Source organism: Meriones unguiculatus, chromosome 12 (assembly GCF_030254825.1).
Source record: "Meriones unguiculatus strain TT.TT164.6M chromosome 12, Bangor_MerUng_6.1, whole genome shotgun sequence".
Classification (NCBI taxonomy): domain Eukaryota; kingdom Metazoa; phylum Chordata; class Mammalia; order Rodentia; family Muridae; genus Meriones; species Meriones unguiculatus.
The window spans coordinates 29,462,878-29,479,484 of record NC_083360.1 but is presented as its reverse complement, the minus strand read 5'-3'; the positions used below and the strand labels follow the sequence as shown (position 1 = coordinate 29,479,484).

Below are 16,607 nucleotides of genomic sequence, written 5' to 3'. Positions count from 1 at the left end.
TTATCCTCCCACCTGTATCAGTAATGTCCCAGCATAGATTGCATCTTCTGATGTGTACGGGTGTGTTCCTTGGCAACTTATTCTGTGTCAGTTTACTGTAGCTTCAGGATGTCTCTGTAGGGAAAGACCCTGTTTGTATGCCTGTTCTTGCTTTGTCGGCACCCCAACAATAGTTTATTATAACCTCAGAGTGTCTGTCTCTACAGGGCAGACCTCACTTTATGCTGATTTTGCTTAGGCCTCACTCTCTTATGTAGATGTTACACTCAGTTTAAACATTTTCCAAAATACTATTGGTTGTGTTCATTTATATTTTCATGTGTAGACTAATTTGGAAGAATTGATGGGTTTAGCCTGTCAAGCTTTCCTGACAATGAAAATAACATCTCTCCGTGTTTCGGTTTTCTCTATTTTGGTTTTTTTTTTTTTTTTTAAATTAAAGAAAAGAAAACAGATATCCCAAATCCAGATACCCATTGGTAGAAGTGTTGCAGTGTTTTTAAGCTTTTGGAATAACTTTTTAAATTTCTGATTATATTTAGGATTGCTCTGTAGTGCTCTTCAGATTGCAGTGTGTTAAGCTGTGCACTGCTGAGCTCAAAAGGGTGCAAAGGGAAGACCTTGAATTCTGTTGTTGGGGAGGTGACTGTGGTGGACATAGAGCATGCTGTTGCAGGCGACAGAAGGTGAAAGAGAAATTCTGGCCTGACGTTTCCTAAGTTTTTGATTTTTAAGTTTTATTTTGCAGCGAGGTGTGGTGGCACACGCCTTTAGTTTAAGCACTCAGGGAGGCAGAGGCAGGCAGATCTCTGTGAGTTCAAGGCCAGCCTGGTCTATAAAGGGAGTTCAAGACAGCCAAGGATACTCAGAGAAACCCTGTCTTGAAAAAAATAAAAAACAGATAAATAAATAAATAAAAGTTTTATTTTGTAATTAAATCCCACATTAACCTCCCTTAATCTCGATGTCAGCCTACTGTCACCCTAAGGGATCATGTGATTTTCAGACGTGGGAGCCTCTAAGGTTCTCGGGCCAGGGTCTATGTGCACTGATATCTTGGTGAACTCATGTGTTATTTTCACACGTGCATTATGATATTCAGAAGTTCACCCCACCCTGTATAAAAAGTACATCTCAGCGTCCAAATTTAGGCTAGTCTTGATGCCCTCTGAGGAGCCTGGGGTACCTAGGAATCCCGTGCACTTTAACTGAAGCTCAAGTATGTGTTAGATTTTGCTTCTACAAGCTCTTCAGAATGAATTTAGCAGGGGCGTCAGGTCTGCTTCCAGGTTCCTACCCTCAGTGCTAGCCAACAGTATGGAAATGTATGCCGAATAAACCCTTTCTTCTCCAACTTGCTGTGGCCGTGGTGTTTATCACGCAATAGAAATCTTGACCAAAATAGACTGTAACCTGAAACTGTAAGCTAAAATAAACGCTTATTTCCTTAAGTTGCCTTTGTTAGGGTATTTTGTCACAGTGACCAGCAAAGAAAATAAGGCAGAAATTGGTTCCAAGAGTGGGGTAATTGCTATGATAAGCCTCATCATAACTATTGAGCTTTTTGGGAAGAATGTGGAAGAGCTTATAACTTTGGCTTAAAAAAGCCATTGAGTGCTAAATGAAGAGTTTAATGGGCTGAGACAAGACCAGAATGCCGAGAGAGGCTATTAAAATTATTTTTTATAAAATTGTGTTTGTTTCTTAGTTTCTCTCATACCCCAGCTATTACCCAAATAATTGAGACTTTATTAATTTATTTTAACAAGCTTCACAGCACAGTAACTGAGCAGTTATTACTCTATTCTTAACCTTTTAAACTACTCTAGCTTCCTTCCAGCGTAAATCTCAGAGATACTTGCCCTGTATGGCTTTCCTGCTCCGGCTCCACTCTTCTGGACTTCTGCCTGTGCCTGTGTCTCCTTCCTCCTCTAACTCCTTCTCCCCTGGCTGGCAAGAAGTCCAGTCTTATTCTCTCCACTGCTCAGAAACTGGCTGTCAGCTGTTTTGTTGGCATATCAGGGGACAACCAGGGAGCAGTGTTTACACTACATTGAGACAGGAGATTCTCAGAACAAGGATTGCAGCCAGATATGGGGTACAGAAATCAGCATTTGAATTACACAATAACCTTATATCTACAAGAAGCATGGACAATAGAGGCCCAGCTCCTTAGATTTTAGGGGGAATAGGTTCTAACAGGAACTGGAATGGGGCAATTCTTGTGATTTTTTTTTCTTTTGCCAAGAATTTGGCTACATTTTTCCTGTCTTGTGAAAACTTGAGTAGGATTCAGTTTGAAGATGATGAACTGATTTGTTTGGCAGAAGAGATTCACGGCAGGATGGTATTCAGGCTGGTGCTGAAGAAGCAGCTGTAAGTGGTAAGGAGATCAGCATCATTGTAGAAACCCTCTTGTGTTGCACTGGGGCAAGAGGAAGGGTGGGTGTCCCAAGGGTAGGACCTTGCCCGTGAAAGGCTTTATCCTGTAGAGAAACAAATTCATTTAAATAAATGAAACCTGAAAAGGTTCTCTGCTCCTCAAGAGGAACTGCCCAGAAAACTGTGAAAGAACTGCCCAGGAGACTATGTCCTCGAGGTCTGTGTACTGCTGGCTCCAAGGAACCGGGCTACACCTTAAGCTGGCAGCCAGCAGGGCTTAGCAATGCTGTAAACATTGTCTGCATGGTGCTGGTTTTAAAGACAAAGATGCAAGATTCCAGGACAGCTGAGGCCAGGCACTCTGTAGCAGGGTTGGACTTCCCGTGGAGGGGCCGTTGTGTGAAGCTCTGAAGGTGAACCGTGGAGACCCCAGGATATTGGAGTGCTAGGACTGGTAGGCCATCTGCCAGGAAGGAGTGTGTGACAGGAAGCAGAACAGGGAAGCTGTAGCTCTGCAAGTGGCAGGACTCGGGTCAGAGCGCCGCCTGCCTGCTGGAGCCACGTGGTTATGCTCCAAGTTCCAGGTTATGGGGAAGAAGGTGGAGGGTTTGGTGTTTCACCTGATGGACTTGAGTTTTATTTTGTGTGATTGTTTTATCCCCTGGTTCTTTCCTCTTCGAATAAAACATATTTATTCTGTGCTATTGTATGTTCAAAGTATGTACCTTGTTTTTTTATTTTAGAGTCACGCATAGACTTGGGATTTATTAAGCTTTGGAATTTTTAAAGACTATGGAGACTTTTAAAGTTGTATTGTGCTTTATATTATGAAATAAGCGTGTGGCTTTGGAGGAAGGAGGTGGAAGATTATGTTGACAAGGAGTGGGGATTTCAGACAGTATGCATGTATGTATGTCTGAGGGAGTGTACACGTGTATCACAGCATGTGTGTGGGGGTCAGAAGACAGTTTGCTGGGTAATTAGTTCCCTCCACTCTCCATGTGGGTTCTGGGGATCAAACTCAGGCTGTCAGGCTTGGCGGCAGCAAGTACCTTTACTCACTGAGCCATCTATCCGCCTTGTTTTTTCTCTCAACAAACTCAGGCAATTACCTTCCTAAGTGTCTTTTTTTTTCTAAGTGTCTTAATAGGCTTATTATTTCATTAGTTATCCCTAGCTGTTTTATGTAATTTTGTTGCTATTATTAATATACCATCATAAATTATAAATGCCACTTCTGGTGATAAATGAAAGTGCAGGGTTTTTTTTTTTTGTTTTGTTTTGTTTTAATATAGCTTTTTTTTTTTTCCTTTAATACAGCTGTCAGAGTTTGGGAGGTTCCTTCTCTTCCTATGTTAATACAGTTTCTCCAATGGGTGTTCTAGCTTAGCTTTCTTTCTGAATGTTCTGCATCCTTTGAATTGTGTGGGCTTCCTCCTCTTCATTAGATTTTCAAATGTTAGACCACATCTGCATTCCCAAGATAACCCAGCTTAGCACAATGAGCTTTTCATATGCTAGTGGATTTGGTTTGCTAATATTTTTGTAGGATTTTAAAATCTATGTTTATAAGACTCTTCTGTAATTCTCCCCTTTTCTTATTGTCTTTGGTTTTGGTAGCAATTTTTTGCCTTATAAAATTAATTATATTGTATATATTGTATCAAATTAATAGTAGAGTGTGTCTCCCTGTCTTCTTTTTTCTTCCCCTTCTACTTTTCTTGCTTTCTTTTCTTTCTTCTACTTCTTCTTTTCTTTTCTTTTTTTTTTTTGGTTATTCAAGATAGGGTTTTTCTATATAACAGCCCTGGCTGTCCTGGCACTCACTTTGTAGACCTAGCTGGCCTTGAATTGAGAGTTCCACCTGCCTCGGCCTCATGAGTGCCAGGATTAAAGGTGTGCGCCACCACACCAGGCTTTCCTCCCCTTTTTCATGTGTAAACCTTCACCCTCTTTTCAGTTGTGGGAATTAAACCCAAGGCCTTGCCTATGCTAGGCAGGGGCTCCACAGCTTAGGCACATCCCCAGCTCTGGGTCCTTTTATTAAACAGTATCAGCAAGGCAGTCAAGCTATACCAGTGACATTGGCTTTGGCTAAGTTAACAGTCTGCTTTATTTAAACTTTTCCACTTCTGTGTTGGAGACAGATAGTTGGATTTCTTTCCCAATCCAGTTTGAGATCCTCTGTTAGCATATGAATGAGATCAGAGGAATCTATAGACATGGTCCATCCATGTAGTAGGAAGAGAGGTGAGTCCTGCTCTCCTGGAAGATACCAGCTCCTGGAAGCCAACAACCCTCCCTTTCACTCTTTGCCTTTTGTTTTGTTTTCAAGACTGCTTGGTTTGTGTCCTCCATCCCTTCTTTTCTTTCTTGGTATGGCAGTTCATAGTTTGTTTCTCCTTTAAAGGTTCTTGGCCTTTCCTGACAGATAAATATTTGGTTCTTAGATACTTGCTAACTTATGTAACTTGTCATCTTGTTTAAATGTGCTTCCCTGTGTAACTGTCCTTTCCTTTCTTGAGGTCAAGACCTGTACCTTTCTCCTTCTTCTCAGAAAGGTGATTCACGGTGACCAGGAGTAGTTTTTTTCAGCAATGGATGCATGAAATGCACTATAGGGCTGTAGGAAGGCCTCGTTTGATAAAGTGCTTCCGAGCCCTAGAATTCAGTTCTAGCAAAGAAGGATGCATGGAGAAAGAGAGATTGCTAGGGCCTGCTGGCCAGTCAGCCTCGCCAACTCGGTGAAGTTCCAGGCCAATGAAAGGTCCTGTCTGTCTTGGTTAGGGTTTCTATTGCTGTGATAAGACAAAAAGCATGATCAAAAGCAACTTGAGGAAAGAGTTTAGTCCAGCTTGCAACACTCAGGTCACACTCCATCACAGAAGGACGTCAGGGCAGGAACCTGGGGTAGGAACTGAAGCAGAGTCCATGGAGAGGCGCTGCTTACTGGCTTGCTCTTACAGATTGCTCAGCCTGCTTCCTCATAGCATCCCGGACCATCAGTCAGGGGTGGTACTGCACATGGTGAGCTGGGCTCATCCACAGTCAATAATCAGGCAGGAAAATGTACCACAGACTTGTCCACAGGCCAGTCTTGGGGGAGCATTTTCTCATTTGAGGTTCCCTCCTCCAAAGTAACTCTAGCCTGTGGCAAGTTGACAGAAAGCCTGAGAAGTGATACCTGAATTTGCTGACCTCTGCATACATGCACATACATGTGCATATGTGTACATACACATTGACACAGACCACAGCACAGCCATTCTTGTTCAGTTTTGTGTTTGACATAGTGTTCAATGATTAATGCTGGTTTGACTTGGGTTTTAGATTCTTCACATTTAGCTTTGTTGTAACACATTAATGAGGGCACTTGTTCTAGCTGTAACCCTGGCCCTAAGACCTTCTGTGACCTGAAGAGTGGGTCTGTACCCTCTTTTTGTTCCTCAGCCATGTGCTGTCAGGCTTTGCCTCCAGCGGTGTCCTAATGAACCAGCAGAACAGGGTGTCACGATAGTAACATCTGCAGACAGTTCCTTGCCCTCCATTCCCTGAGTCCAGATCAGCTTTCCCAGCTCATTGCTCCTACTTCTTTCCCTCAGAGATTCCAAGTGTCCCTGAGGCTTGAGTCCCAGCTCTGTGGTCCTTCCTTGGAGCTGCTCAGTGTGAAGAGGCCTCCTCTTCCTGTATGACATTCTAGGACCTCCTTGCCTGCCCTGTCCTCCAGCACCAAGTCAGCTGCTTGGCACAGAGTTCTCTCCATTAAAAGGCCTCATGGGGATCCTGATTGATATGCCAGGAGAAGCAAACCTGTCAATTCCAAATCTTGTCAGGGTTCTGTGTCGAGTCTGGAAGAACCTTCCGATAATTTGGTCTCTATTTAGGGCCAACTTCTTGCTCAGCATCTGTTTGGTAAGACTGAGTGAATACTTGATTTGTCCCTGGTACTGTGGGAGGGCAGAGATAGGTGACCGGGACAGGCTAAGCCCCTGCTCTGGGGGCCTTACATTATCTCAAACTGCAGAACATGTGCTATTGAAGAACTCCATCAGCAACCTGGGAAAGTGGCCTGAGATGGAGAAAATGTCCAAACAGATCTGACAGCTTAGGTCCAGCACACACGGACTTTCTAGAACAGTGTCAGAAAAGCAAAAAAAAAAAACCAAAAAAACAAAAAAAACAAACCAAACCAAAACAAAAAAGACCAAACAAACAAACAAACAAACAAAAAAAACAACAAAAAAACTGATTTAAAAAACAGGCAAAGTACTCAGGATGACACATTTTCAAAGAAGATATTCATATGCCAAAAGCACATGAGAAAATGTTTAACCCCTTAATACTGGTCCTCAAAATGGCAGTGCAGCATACTTCAGCCCATTGGGATGATCACTGTCAAAACTGGAAAGTACTAGGACCTGGCTAGGACTGAAATTAGAGCTGTGTGCCCTGCGGGTGGGAATCCACAGTGGAACAGTGGGGAGGTCCTTAAAATTCTTTTAGATAGAATCACCATATGATTGAGCAATTCTACTTCTTGTATAGCCAAGAGAATTGAAAGCAGAGACTAGGCTGGGCTGTGGTGGCACATGCCTTTGATCCCAGCTCTTGGGAGGCAGAGGCAGCCTGGAACAGAGCAAGTTCCAGGACACCAGGGGTTACATAAAGAAACCCTGTCTCAAAAAAAAAAAAAAACCAATCAATCAATCAATCAATAAACAAACAAATAAATAAATGAAAAAAAGAAAACAGAGACTAGAACAGGTGTCGTACACTAGAGTTGATAGCTGTATTATTCCAGCAGCTAAGACATGGAGGCCGCCTAAGTGTCCACGGATGGAAAAATGGAAAAAGAAAACGTAGCTTCTTGATACAGTGGACTGCAGCCCTGAAAAGGGAGGACATCCTGACATGTGCTGCGACATGTACGCGGCTTGAGGGCATTATGGCCAATGAGACAAGCTAGCCACAAGAAGAGAAGGGTGTAGTAATTCTGCTTATATGAGGTCTCCCGGGCGGCCCTTATCAGACAGGAAAGACAGACATGGAGACAGTTTCCATGTGGGATGGTGAAAAAGTGCTGGATATGGATGGGGTGACCGCTGCCAACACTGGTGTTCTTAGTGCTACTGAGTGGCGGTAAATTTCGTGTTGCTGAAGGATGATGTCTGAGGACTGTCTTCTAGTGTGCTCTCTCTGTGGGGAGTCTGAGTGATGCTGGACCAGCATCGTGAACTAGTGAGTGTATTGAGGTGATGTATAGAGTACTGGTGCGAGATTGCTACAGGACTGTCAGCATCTTTAGGCAGCTGCATCACTGAAAAGCCCAGTATGAGTGAGGATTCATGAGAGCTGCATCACCTAAAGGCTCATTGCTTCAGCAGCCCTGGGTGACGGGAGGCTTTGTGAGTGCTTTTAACTTTCTAAGCTGTCCAAGCCTGCCTGCTTGCCTGCTTGCTTGCACTCTCTCACTCTTCCCTTGCCTTTCTAAAATGTGTATGTGTATGCCATGTATGTGGGTGTCAGTGGAGGGCAGAAGAGGGTTTCATATCCCCTGGAACCAGAGTTATAGATGGTTGTGATTATAGATGCTTATGTGTGAGCTGGGATTCAGACTTGGGTCTTCTGGAAGAGCAGCAATTGCTCTTAATTGCTGTGGGGCTTTCTCTCCAGACCACAGGCCTGGTTCTGTTAGCTTTTCAAGTTGTATAAGTTTGTTAGCTTTCTAATCTTCTGAGCCTTCCAGGAGGGGATGTTTGAATTGGGAGGAAATAGCCGCCCAATGTTGTCATTTCCTGGAGGAAGAAACACAAGCCTCTTGCTGGAATGGTCTTCAGATACTGGCTAGGGCATCCTTAGCCTCTTAAAGCCATTATACGATGACATGGAAGCACAGGTGTGCTGAAGACAGCCTTTATGAGGACCTACTCCTCACACACTTTTGCTTTTCAGCCATCTGTATCAATCCATCCCTGGAACAGGCTGTCTGTATGCGGTTTGGGAAAGCAGGGCGGGCCTTATCATCTAGGATACACAGTTGGTAGCTAGCAGCAGATAGTGAAAGATCCTGGAGGGACTCTTTTGCAGTTTTGCATATTTTGTGGCAAATATTTTAATTAAAGTATACCAAACAATGACTGCAAGTGAACCTCCCACAGTGCTGCTTAGCTTGGCTCCTCCTTCAGGGGGCCACAAAGGGCAGAACTGATAGTTGCTTGCTGGGAGGGTAACTTAACACATCTTTCTCTTTCTGTTTAGAGTTCAAAACTGGGGCGGGGAGTTGCCCTGGCCCAGACTTCTCAGCGCACCTCGGCTCGCAGATCCTTCGGAAGGTCTAGGAGGTTCAGCATCACACGCTCCCTCGATGATCTTGAGGTAGGTGGATTGGCCTTGCTGACCGCTGGGCTTCGGCCACTCTTTCCTGTCTGTTCCCATCCAAGGGTTTGGACCTGCCCTATTGGGAGCCTACTGGATTGTCCCCATCAGCAGGAGCTCCCAGAGCACATAGCTGGACTTTTCCTATCCCCCAAAGTGCCTGAGTCACCTGGACCCCCACACTGGGAAGCCCTGATCAGATAGGAGTATGTTTAATAGTCCTTTGGGACAGTTGAGATAGGACTGACCTCTGTCCTTCCTAAGGACCTGATCAGCCAGAGCAAAGGCCATTTTAAGAACAGATTTCATTCCTTGGGAAGTTTTAGGCTTACAGAAAACTAGAGTAGAAAGAAAGTACAGACCCTGTTGATGGCGCGCTGACTGTCACCATGTGAGGGTCAAGTACTTGCCACAGCCGTGGGTGCATTGCAGCAGCACCAGCGGGAGGGTTCTCTTCATGTGTATGCACATGTGCTGTGCCATGCCATACTAGCCCCCACAGCACGTACAGAACATTGACAGCACCCCGGGGTCCCCTGCGCTCTCTCTGTCCCCTCCCCGAGCCCTTGGCACCCACAGATTGTGTTGCTGACTTTATTTGCTTCTGAATTCTGACAGACACAGCTGTCCTCCATGCCTTTTCTGACACTTTAAAATGCAGCCCATTTGCTCTGAAGGCTTGTGTTGTTGTTTTCCGTGGCTGGGGGTTATTAGCCGATGGCAGTTAGACTCCTCTGTCTGGATAGACGCTCTGGGGAAGACGGTGTGTCTATTCTGAAGAAGCTGTATACTGTTCTTATACATACCTTCCCCTGCACACCTGGGTGATGGCGCTAGAACATTTCTGTAAGTGGAAGAGCTGAGGGAATGGCAGGTGTTCATGTCTGTCCCTAGTGGCTGCTCCCACGTTTGTCAGGGTGACAGCCAAGACCAGCTGCAGGGCTGTTCCATGGTGGAGAAGAGAAAAGGTGTTGGGCGAGGGGCTGTAGGCAAGGTCTAGCTGGGCCTCACCAGAAGGTGGATTCTGGCTAGCCTACTTCCAGGTGGAGTTTCCTGCCTGGGTTGTTTGTGTCTGCTTGTGTGAGAAGCAGGCCTCAGCAGGTCTGAGCCCTGAGCATGTATATAACCTCATGGTGAAGGTTTGCGAAACCCCTGTAGAGGTTTAGGCTACTGTTTTGCTTCCCTTCATCTCCAGGAATGTATTGGGTCTTCCTGCTGGCCAGCAACTGGAGTCTTGCTGTTGTCCACAGTTAGAGGTAAGCCAGGGCTGGTGTCCAAGCCTCTCCCTCTGTCTTCAGAACAGCCGATAAGGGGGTTGTCTGTGTGGCTACTGGCCTTGAACTCACAGTCCTCTTGCTGCTCCCAAGGGCTGGGATTGCAGGCCTGGGCCAGCATATCTTACTGATATGGCCACTTTAAAGATAGGAAGCCCAGTTGCAGACCGACCATGAAATACTTCCTGGGCTCATGGCAGTGACGCCATGCTTTTATCATGTGGGCAGCCTCTTATTTAATTGTTTTGAATTTACCCTCGTGTGCAAGCTATAAATAACCCTGGCCACTTGGGGAGCTGTGGAGCCTGTCTATCTGTACTTTGCTTAGCTGCTTAAGACAGGTGTGCTAGAAGCTTCCTTCTAGTCTCTGTGTCTATGGGCTCCAGAGACCCTTGGGTGCAGCTGGCCCTGGTGACCAGGACTGCTATAGAGAGCAGCAGAGTACATCCACACAGGGTGGAGCAGGCTGCAGATGTAACAAATGTGTGCACACTAGTGCCCAGCTGGCTTTCTCAGTTTATACAGTCCAGGATCTTCTTCAGGGAATGGTCTCACTGTGATTGAGATGGGGTTACCCAGCTGGGCAGTGGTGGCATAGGCCTTTGATCCCAACATTCAGCAGGAAGAGGTAGGAGATCTCTGAGTTTGAGGCCACCTTGCTCTACAGAGTGAGTTCCAGGAGACAGGACAGCCAGGACTACACAGAGAAGCACTGTCTTGAAAAACCATCCCCTCAAAAAAAAAAAAAAAAAAAAAAGATGAGGTTCTCTGCATCAATTTCAATGAACACAATCAAGATAATCCTCTACAGGGATGCCCAGAGGCTCATCTCCCAGTTGACTCTAGATTCTGCCAAGTTGACCACTAGGGAAAAACTGAGGAATTATTACTGATGACACTTGCTTTGGTGTCATAAGGACCTCTTAATTGTCTCCTGATCTTTCCCTTAATTAGTGATTTCCAGTTTGAGAAGTGGCTTAAGGGGCTGCAGAGATGGCTCAGTGGTTAAGAGTACTGACTGCTCTTCCAGATGACCTGAGTTCAATTCCCAGCACCCACATGGCAGCTCACAACTGTCTGTAACTCCAAGACCTGACACCCTCACACAGACACACATGCTGGCTAAATACTACTGCACATAAAATAAAAATAAATTATTTTTAAAAAGGGCTGGAGAGAAATGGCTTAAGTTTGCAGGTTGAACAGAATGATGACTTTAGTTGGCCTCCTGGTCATTCATCTTGATTTCTTTTGGACTGATTTATATTGGTAGCTTCAGGCCAGCGGGCACCCAGAACGTGCTTTGCCCTCTGTGAGGCAAGAATTCTGTCTCCTACCCGAGCCTCTGGAGAGATTCTGCCTTCCTGCCCTTGAACTGCAGGCATGGGATGGTGGTGGACTTGAACTACCTCTTCTACCTTTTGCTTTAATTGTGCTCAGTCCCTCTAGAAATGTTAGTCTCTTTCTCCCATTGGTATGGCTTGGTGCTTAGTGCTTTCTTGCCACGTCCTTTTGGAAGGCTGCGGAGCACACGCTGAACCTCTCAGAAAGCAAGTCTCAGGAGAGTGACAAATGGTGCCTCACTGCAGGCCGACTGGAAACAGCAGCACCTGTCAGCACAGTGAACTCAAAGAAGAAAATCCCATGGATCTTAGGAAGGGTTTGAACCGAACAGTAATGAAAGTATCACCCGCCTAAACGTGCAGGGTGTGGGTAAGACTGTTGTTAAGTTTGGATCTGAAATGCCCCCTACAGGCTCAGGTTTTGAACACATGGTCCTTAGCTGCTAGCAGCACTTTGGAAATTTTAGAGGCCTCATCAGGCAGAAGTTGGGGCCTGCGTATGGCCCTTTGAAGGTTATACCTGGCCCTTTGTTCCACCCTTGCTCTCTCGTTCCTGGCTTCTACCATGTGAACAGCCTCTGACACACACTGCTGCCACCATGAGCCTCAGCCACACCGTCCCCACCATGATGGGCTGCAGATCCTATGCAACTGCACCAAGTAATCTTCCTCCTTAAAGTAGTTCTGCCACAGTGACACAAAACCAACGAGTGATAACTTTCTTACAGTTTCTTTTTCTTTTTGTGTGTGTGTGTGGGGTGATGTACACATTCATGTGAGTGTATGCACATGTGCATGCAGGTGGCGGTCAGAGGTTGGCATCAGGTGTCTTTGTTGGTCTGCCTCTACTTTATATCTGAGGCATGTTTCTCATTGAGCCTGTAGATCATTGAGCTGGCCAGTGAGCCCCAGGGATCTGCTTGTCTCTGTCCCCCAAGCACTGGGGCTGAAGATGTGTCGCACCATGGCTGCTGCTAATCTGAACTCAGGTCCTCATGCTTGTGTGACAGGCCTTAGAGATTGGGCCATCTCCCCAGCCCCAACAATGTGCAAACACGGAAAGTGGAGTGTCATCTCAGGTTTAGACAGGAGTAGACATCAGAAGCTCGGTGCTAATCAAATTAAGGCAGCACTTAATCTAACAGTAGATAAATGGAGTACTTTCTCTCAGCTGATTTTTTTTTTTTTCTTTTATGAGGCCATTATAACCTTGGAACCAAAAACTCTGAGGAGAAAATTTGGAAGATTGGTTAATACTAGATGTGAGTCCTAAGGAAGATATTAGCAGTTTTAGTGCAGCAATTTTTATTTCGGGAAACATTGTTGATATTTAAAATTTTACCCCCCCCATGTGTGTAACTTACCATATTAACAGAGTAAGGTTACGTATTATCTCAACAGTTATGTATTATCGCAACAGGCAGGAAAGGCATTTGGTATAATTCACTGCCCATATATGGTGAACAAAAGTTAACAGCATAAGAATGAAAAGGAGCATCCAAGGTCCCACAGAGCTCTAAGAACGGCCTGTGGCATAAATCATACTAAGCTTTCCTGAGACCAGGGACAAGACACAGTGTCTGCTGCTACTTTCCATTTAATTTTTTACTGGTATTATTGTTGATACACATAGGAGATAAAAATGACAGACATGTGGAATGCTTACAAAAATAAGTGAAAATGTTATTATTCTCAAGTGATAAAAGAAAATTATGAAAGAAAATCTCAAGTGACAGCTCAGTTACTCAGAGTAATGAGTGGGTTAGCAAGTTGCTGGACACATGGATGCTATAAAAAGTCAGTTATGAACACAGCTAGAAAAGGACCTGTGGATTCTATGCAATGCATTCTTTTTCAAGTTGACATACAGTTGTAAATGTTTATCATGTCCAACATCATGTTTTGAAGTATTAATCACTTGTAAACACATACAGTAATTGTGTGTGTGTGTGTGTGGTGAGAACATTTAACATTCATTTTATTGATAATTTTTAGATGTACACTCTGTTGTAGTTTGCTATACTCATCATGTATCTCAAAAAACATCCTGGGTCAGTGAGACAGCTTAGCAGGTAAAGGTGCTTGCTGTCAAATTGGAAGCCCAGGTTTGATCTCTGAGACCCAAGTTGTCTGCTCACACAGACACACATACACACACACAGACACACACACACACTATTAAAACTTAAAAAAATTCTTTTTTCCCGTAAGTGTAATTTTGTGCCCTTTAACTAGCACTCCAACTCTACTCGTGAATTGATTGAGCCTCTGGTAGCCTCCATCCTAACTCTGCTTCTGTGAGATTACCCTTTTCAGGCTTCGCAGGAGTGAGTTCATCCGCCTTTGCCATGCTGTGTTTGTTTCACTTAATGTAAAACCCTCTGGGTTGCTCTGTGTTGTTGTGGTTCAGTGCAGAGCTGTTTTAATTAAAATCCCAGTAGGTGTTTATTGGATTTAAGATTATTTTGTATAAAATTTTCATGGAAATATCAAGGGCCAAAAGGAGAAAAGATCTGTATTTAAAAATTTTATAGTGGAAAAACACACATGATGAAGTTTGCTGTTTTAACCATTTTTAAGTTATGGTTTGAGTCTGAAATGCCTCCACAAGCTCATGTATTGAGGATATTTATCCCCAGCTGGCGGTGCTATCATGTGAGGAGCTGGAATCTTTAGTGGGTGGGGCTTAGCTGGAGGAGCAGACCCCCTGTGGATCGGGAGCTGTTTCTTGTCCCTTCTGTCTGTCCCTCCTTTCCTCCTTCCCTCCCTCCCTTTCTTGCTCTTTGGACCTCACTGTCTCTTGCTTGCTCTGCCTCACTCTTTCTCCTTCCTGGCCACCGTGATGTGAACAGCTTTGTCCCTGCATACCCTCTGCCATTTGTTCTCTCTCACTGATCTAAAACACTTCGCATCTAGTGTCCAAGAACCAAAATCTCTGAAATTGTGAACCCAAATCATTTTTTCCATCTCTAAGTTGGTTATGTGTTTGTCCCCAGTGCTCGTGGCTGCTCTGTGTGGACCTGAGGAGGTGTGGACATAGCTAGGGTCAGACTTTGCAGGTATGCCTGGGGGATGGGTGAGATGAAGGCCAGAGGGGAGTGGTCTGGGCAAACTAGGGAAGAAGGGAATGAGGAGAGTTGGTGGGAAGGAAAGCAGGGTCTTGTAGGGGGTCTGAGGAAGCTGCAGCGGGGCTACACCATGGCCACATTGGAGTCACTTCTGTACGTGCCCACTCTTCCTCTCCTCCAGAGGAGGCTGTGGTCAGAAGAGTGAGGTCATCTGGCAGAGGAAATGGGATGAGCTGCGGCTCCAGCCTGGTAAAGGGCAGGCAGGAGTGGGCCTGCAGACCTCCTGGGCGTAGAAGGTGGGGGCTGCTCTTTTTCTTGGCTGCTCTGTGTTAAGCTTAGAGTATGCAGTGCGAGTGTGTCCATGCCCTGTAAGGGAATTTGGAAGTCATGGCTCTCTCCTTGCCCTGTTCCTAAGTCCTAGTACTTGTGGCATCAAGCATTCCCACCATGCTGTGCTATGCTAAGATGTAAAGTGTCCAGTGGCTGTCGAAGAGAACCAGATGTTTAGAAGAGAAATAATAATCCAAAAATAATTCAGGGCTGTGCTTATAGCTCAGTGATAGAGTACCTGCCTAGCATATGTAAAGTTCTGGGTTCCATCTCAGCACACACACACACAGAGTAATTACAATTTAAGGGCGGCTTCAGCCTTTGTGTTTTTTTATGTATGAGCAGGTACTTGTGGAGGCTAGAGGGCATCCACAGGTACCGTTCCTCATGCATTGGTCAACTTCTTTTTGTGATGTTACCTCACTGACCACCAGCTTCAGGCTTCAAGGATCTGCTTTCTCTGCATCTCAGTACAGAGTCATAACATGTCACCATCACTGGCTTTTAAAGAATAATATGGGTCTGTGTAGCTGACCTTTGCTAAAGGGTTCTTCTTCTTCCCACTCTTTATTCTCCCCCCCCCCGCCCCAGGTTTTACTCCCCAACACTAGATAGGAAAGAAACAGGATAGAGGGGAGAGAGGAATTAGGAAAACCCCTCAATTTCTTTCCTTTGTTTCTTCTTTGACTATGGCTACTAACAAACCGCAAACAACCTCACCAAATGACCAACAACTACCAACCTCACCTATTGGTGCTCTAGCATTTACATACCCTCTGAAAGTTCCCAGAATTTCATGTCACACAATTGCAGAAACTATCTGCAGCTGGCAAACCCACGCCTCTGCTAGAATGTGAGGTAAATCATGGTCAGTTGCTTTGGACAGTCTGAAGCAGCCCCATATTCCCACACCTGGAATTAAAATGATGACACATTCTCCTATGATTTCTGTGTTTTTCAGGAAACCAAAATTTCAAAATCGTAATTACGGTTCTGGCAGTGGAACTCAGGTCCTTAGGCTTGGCAAGACAAGTGCTTTACTGCTTCTACCATCTCCATAGCCTGGTGTTCCTTTGAACTGTTTTGTTTGTTTGTTTGTTTTTTGTTGTTTTTTTTTTAAATGCTCAGCCCAAATCTTGCCATTTCTGGCTTGCAGGGCAGCTCCTGAGGCTGGGTGGCAGTTTGAGCAGTGAAAAATGGATGGTGAGACTGAGGGTGGTGTGACTCCTGTGGCGAGAAGCTACCTGGGAAAACAGCAGGCCGCCCTACTGGCTGCGTCTTTGATTGCATCAGGATCCCTGCCTTCGGCTTTTGGTGTCTGTGAGGTCAAGAGATGGGGATATAAGTGCTTATGAAAAGCTCTTCCCAGGGGTGCTGGGCATATCAGCCATCTCTAATAATTTATTAAGTAGCCTTGTTCATTTATGGATTTGCTGCTTCTCTAAAATGCTGCAGATTCTAGGAAGCACAACAGAGACAGACCCGTCTAGCTACACAGTAAGGGAAGACACCTGGGGAAGACTGGGTTGATGCAGCTGCGCCCCTGGTGGTGGTTAGCCTGGCATGCCGGGAGCCGGGAGGGAACGCCAGCACCGGCTGCCGCCTGTACACTGTGGACCCTCGTGGTTGGAGCAAGTTTGGTCCTGAAGACTGACGAGTGACTGAGGGAGTTGAATGTTTTGTGCTGACCCACGTGATAGGAGGTTGCAGGGCCAGCCCTGGGAAGAAACCTGTGTTGAAGCCTCAGCAGAGCCTGAAGCTCAGAGAAGGAATAGCCAGGGAAGGGAGGCATGTACTCCCAGGGGAAGCCTGTACGCTGTAAGGCTTTGTGTGTG

General features: G+C 45.3%; 1 protein-coding gene across 6 annotated transcripts in view; it reads left to right on the top strand.

Annotated features, from left to right (window-relative positions):
• Rgs12 (regulator of G protein signaling 12) overlaps window positions 1-16,607 on the top strand; it is a 102,334-nt gene that overhangs the window by 27,872 nt on the left and 57,855 nt on the right. For 2 of the 6 annotated variants that reach the window (XM_060365454.1, XM_060365455.1), the window contains exon 3: window positions 8,641-8,757. In XM_060365454.1, the coding sequence (XP_060221437.1) occupies window positions 8,641-8,757 (117 nt within the window). Of the gene's footprint in view, window positions 1-8,231; window positions 8,371-8,640; window positions 8,758-9,995; window positions 10,014-16,607 lie in introns of those variants that run through there. The other 4 variants (XM_060365457.1, XM_060365458.1, XM_060365460.1 and 1 more) reach the window with 4 other exon arrangements.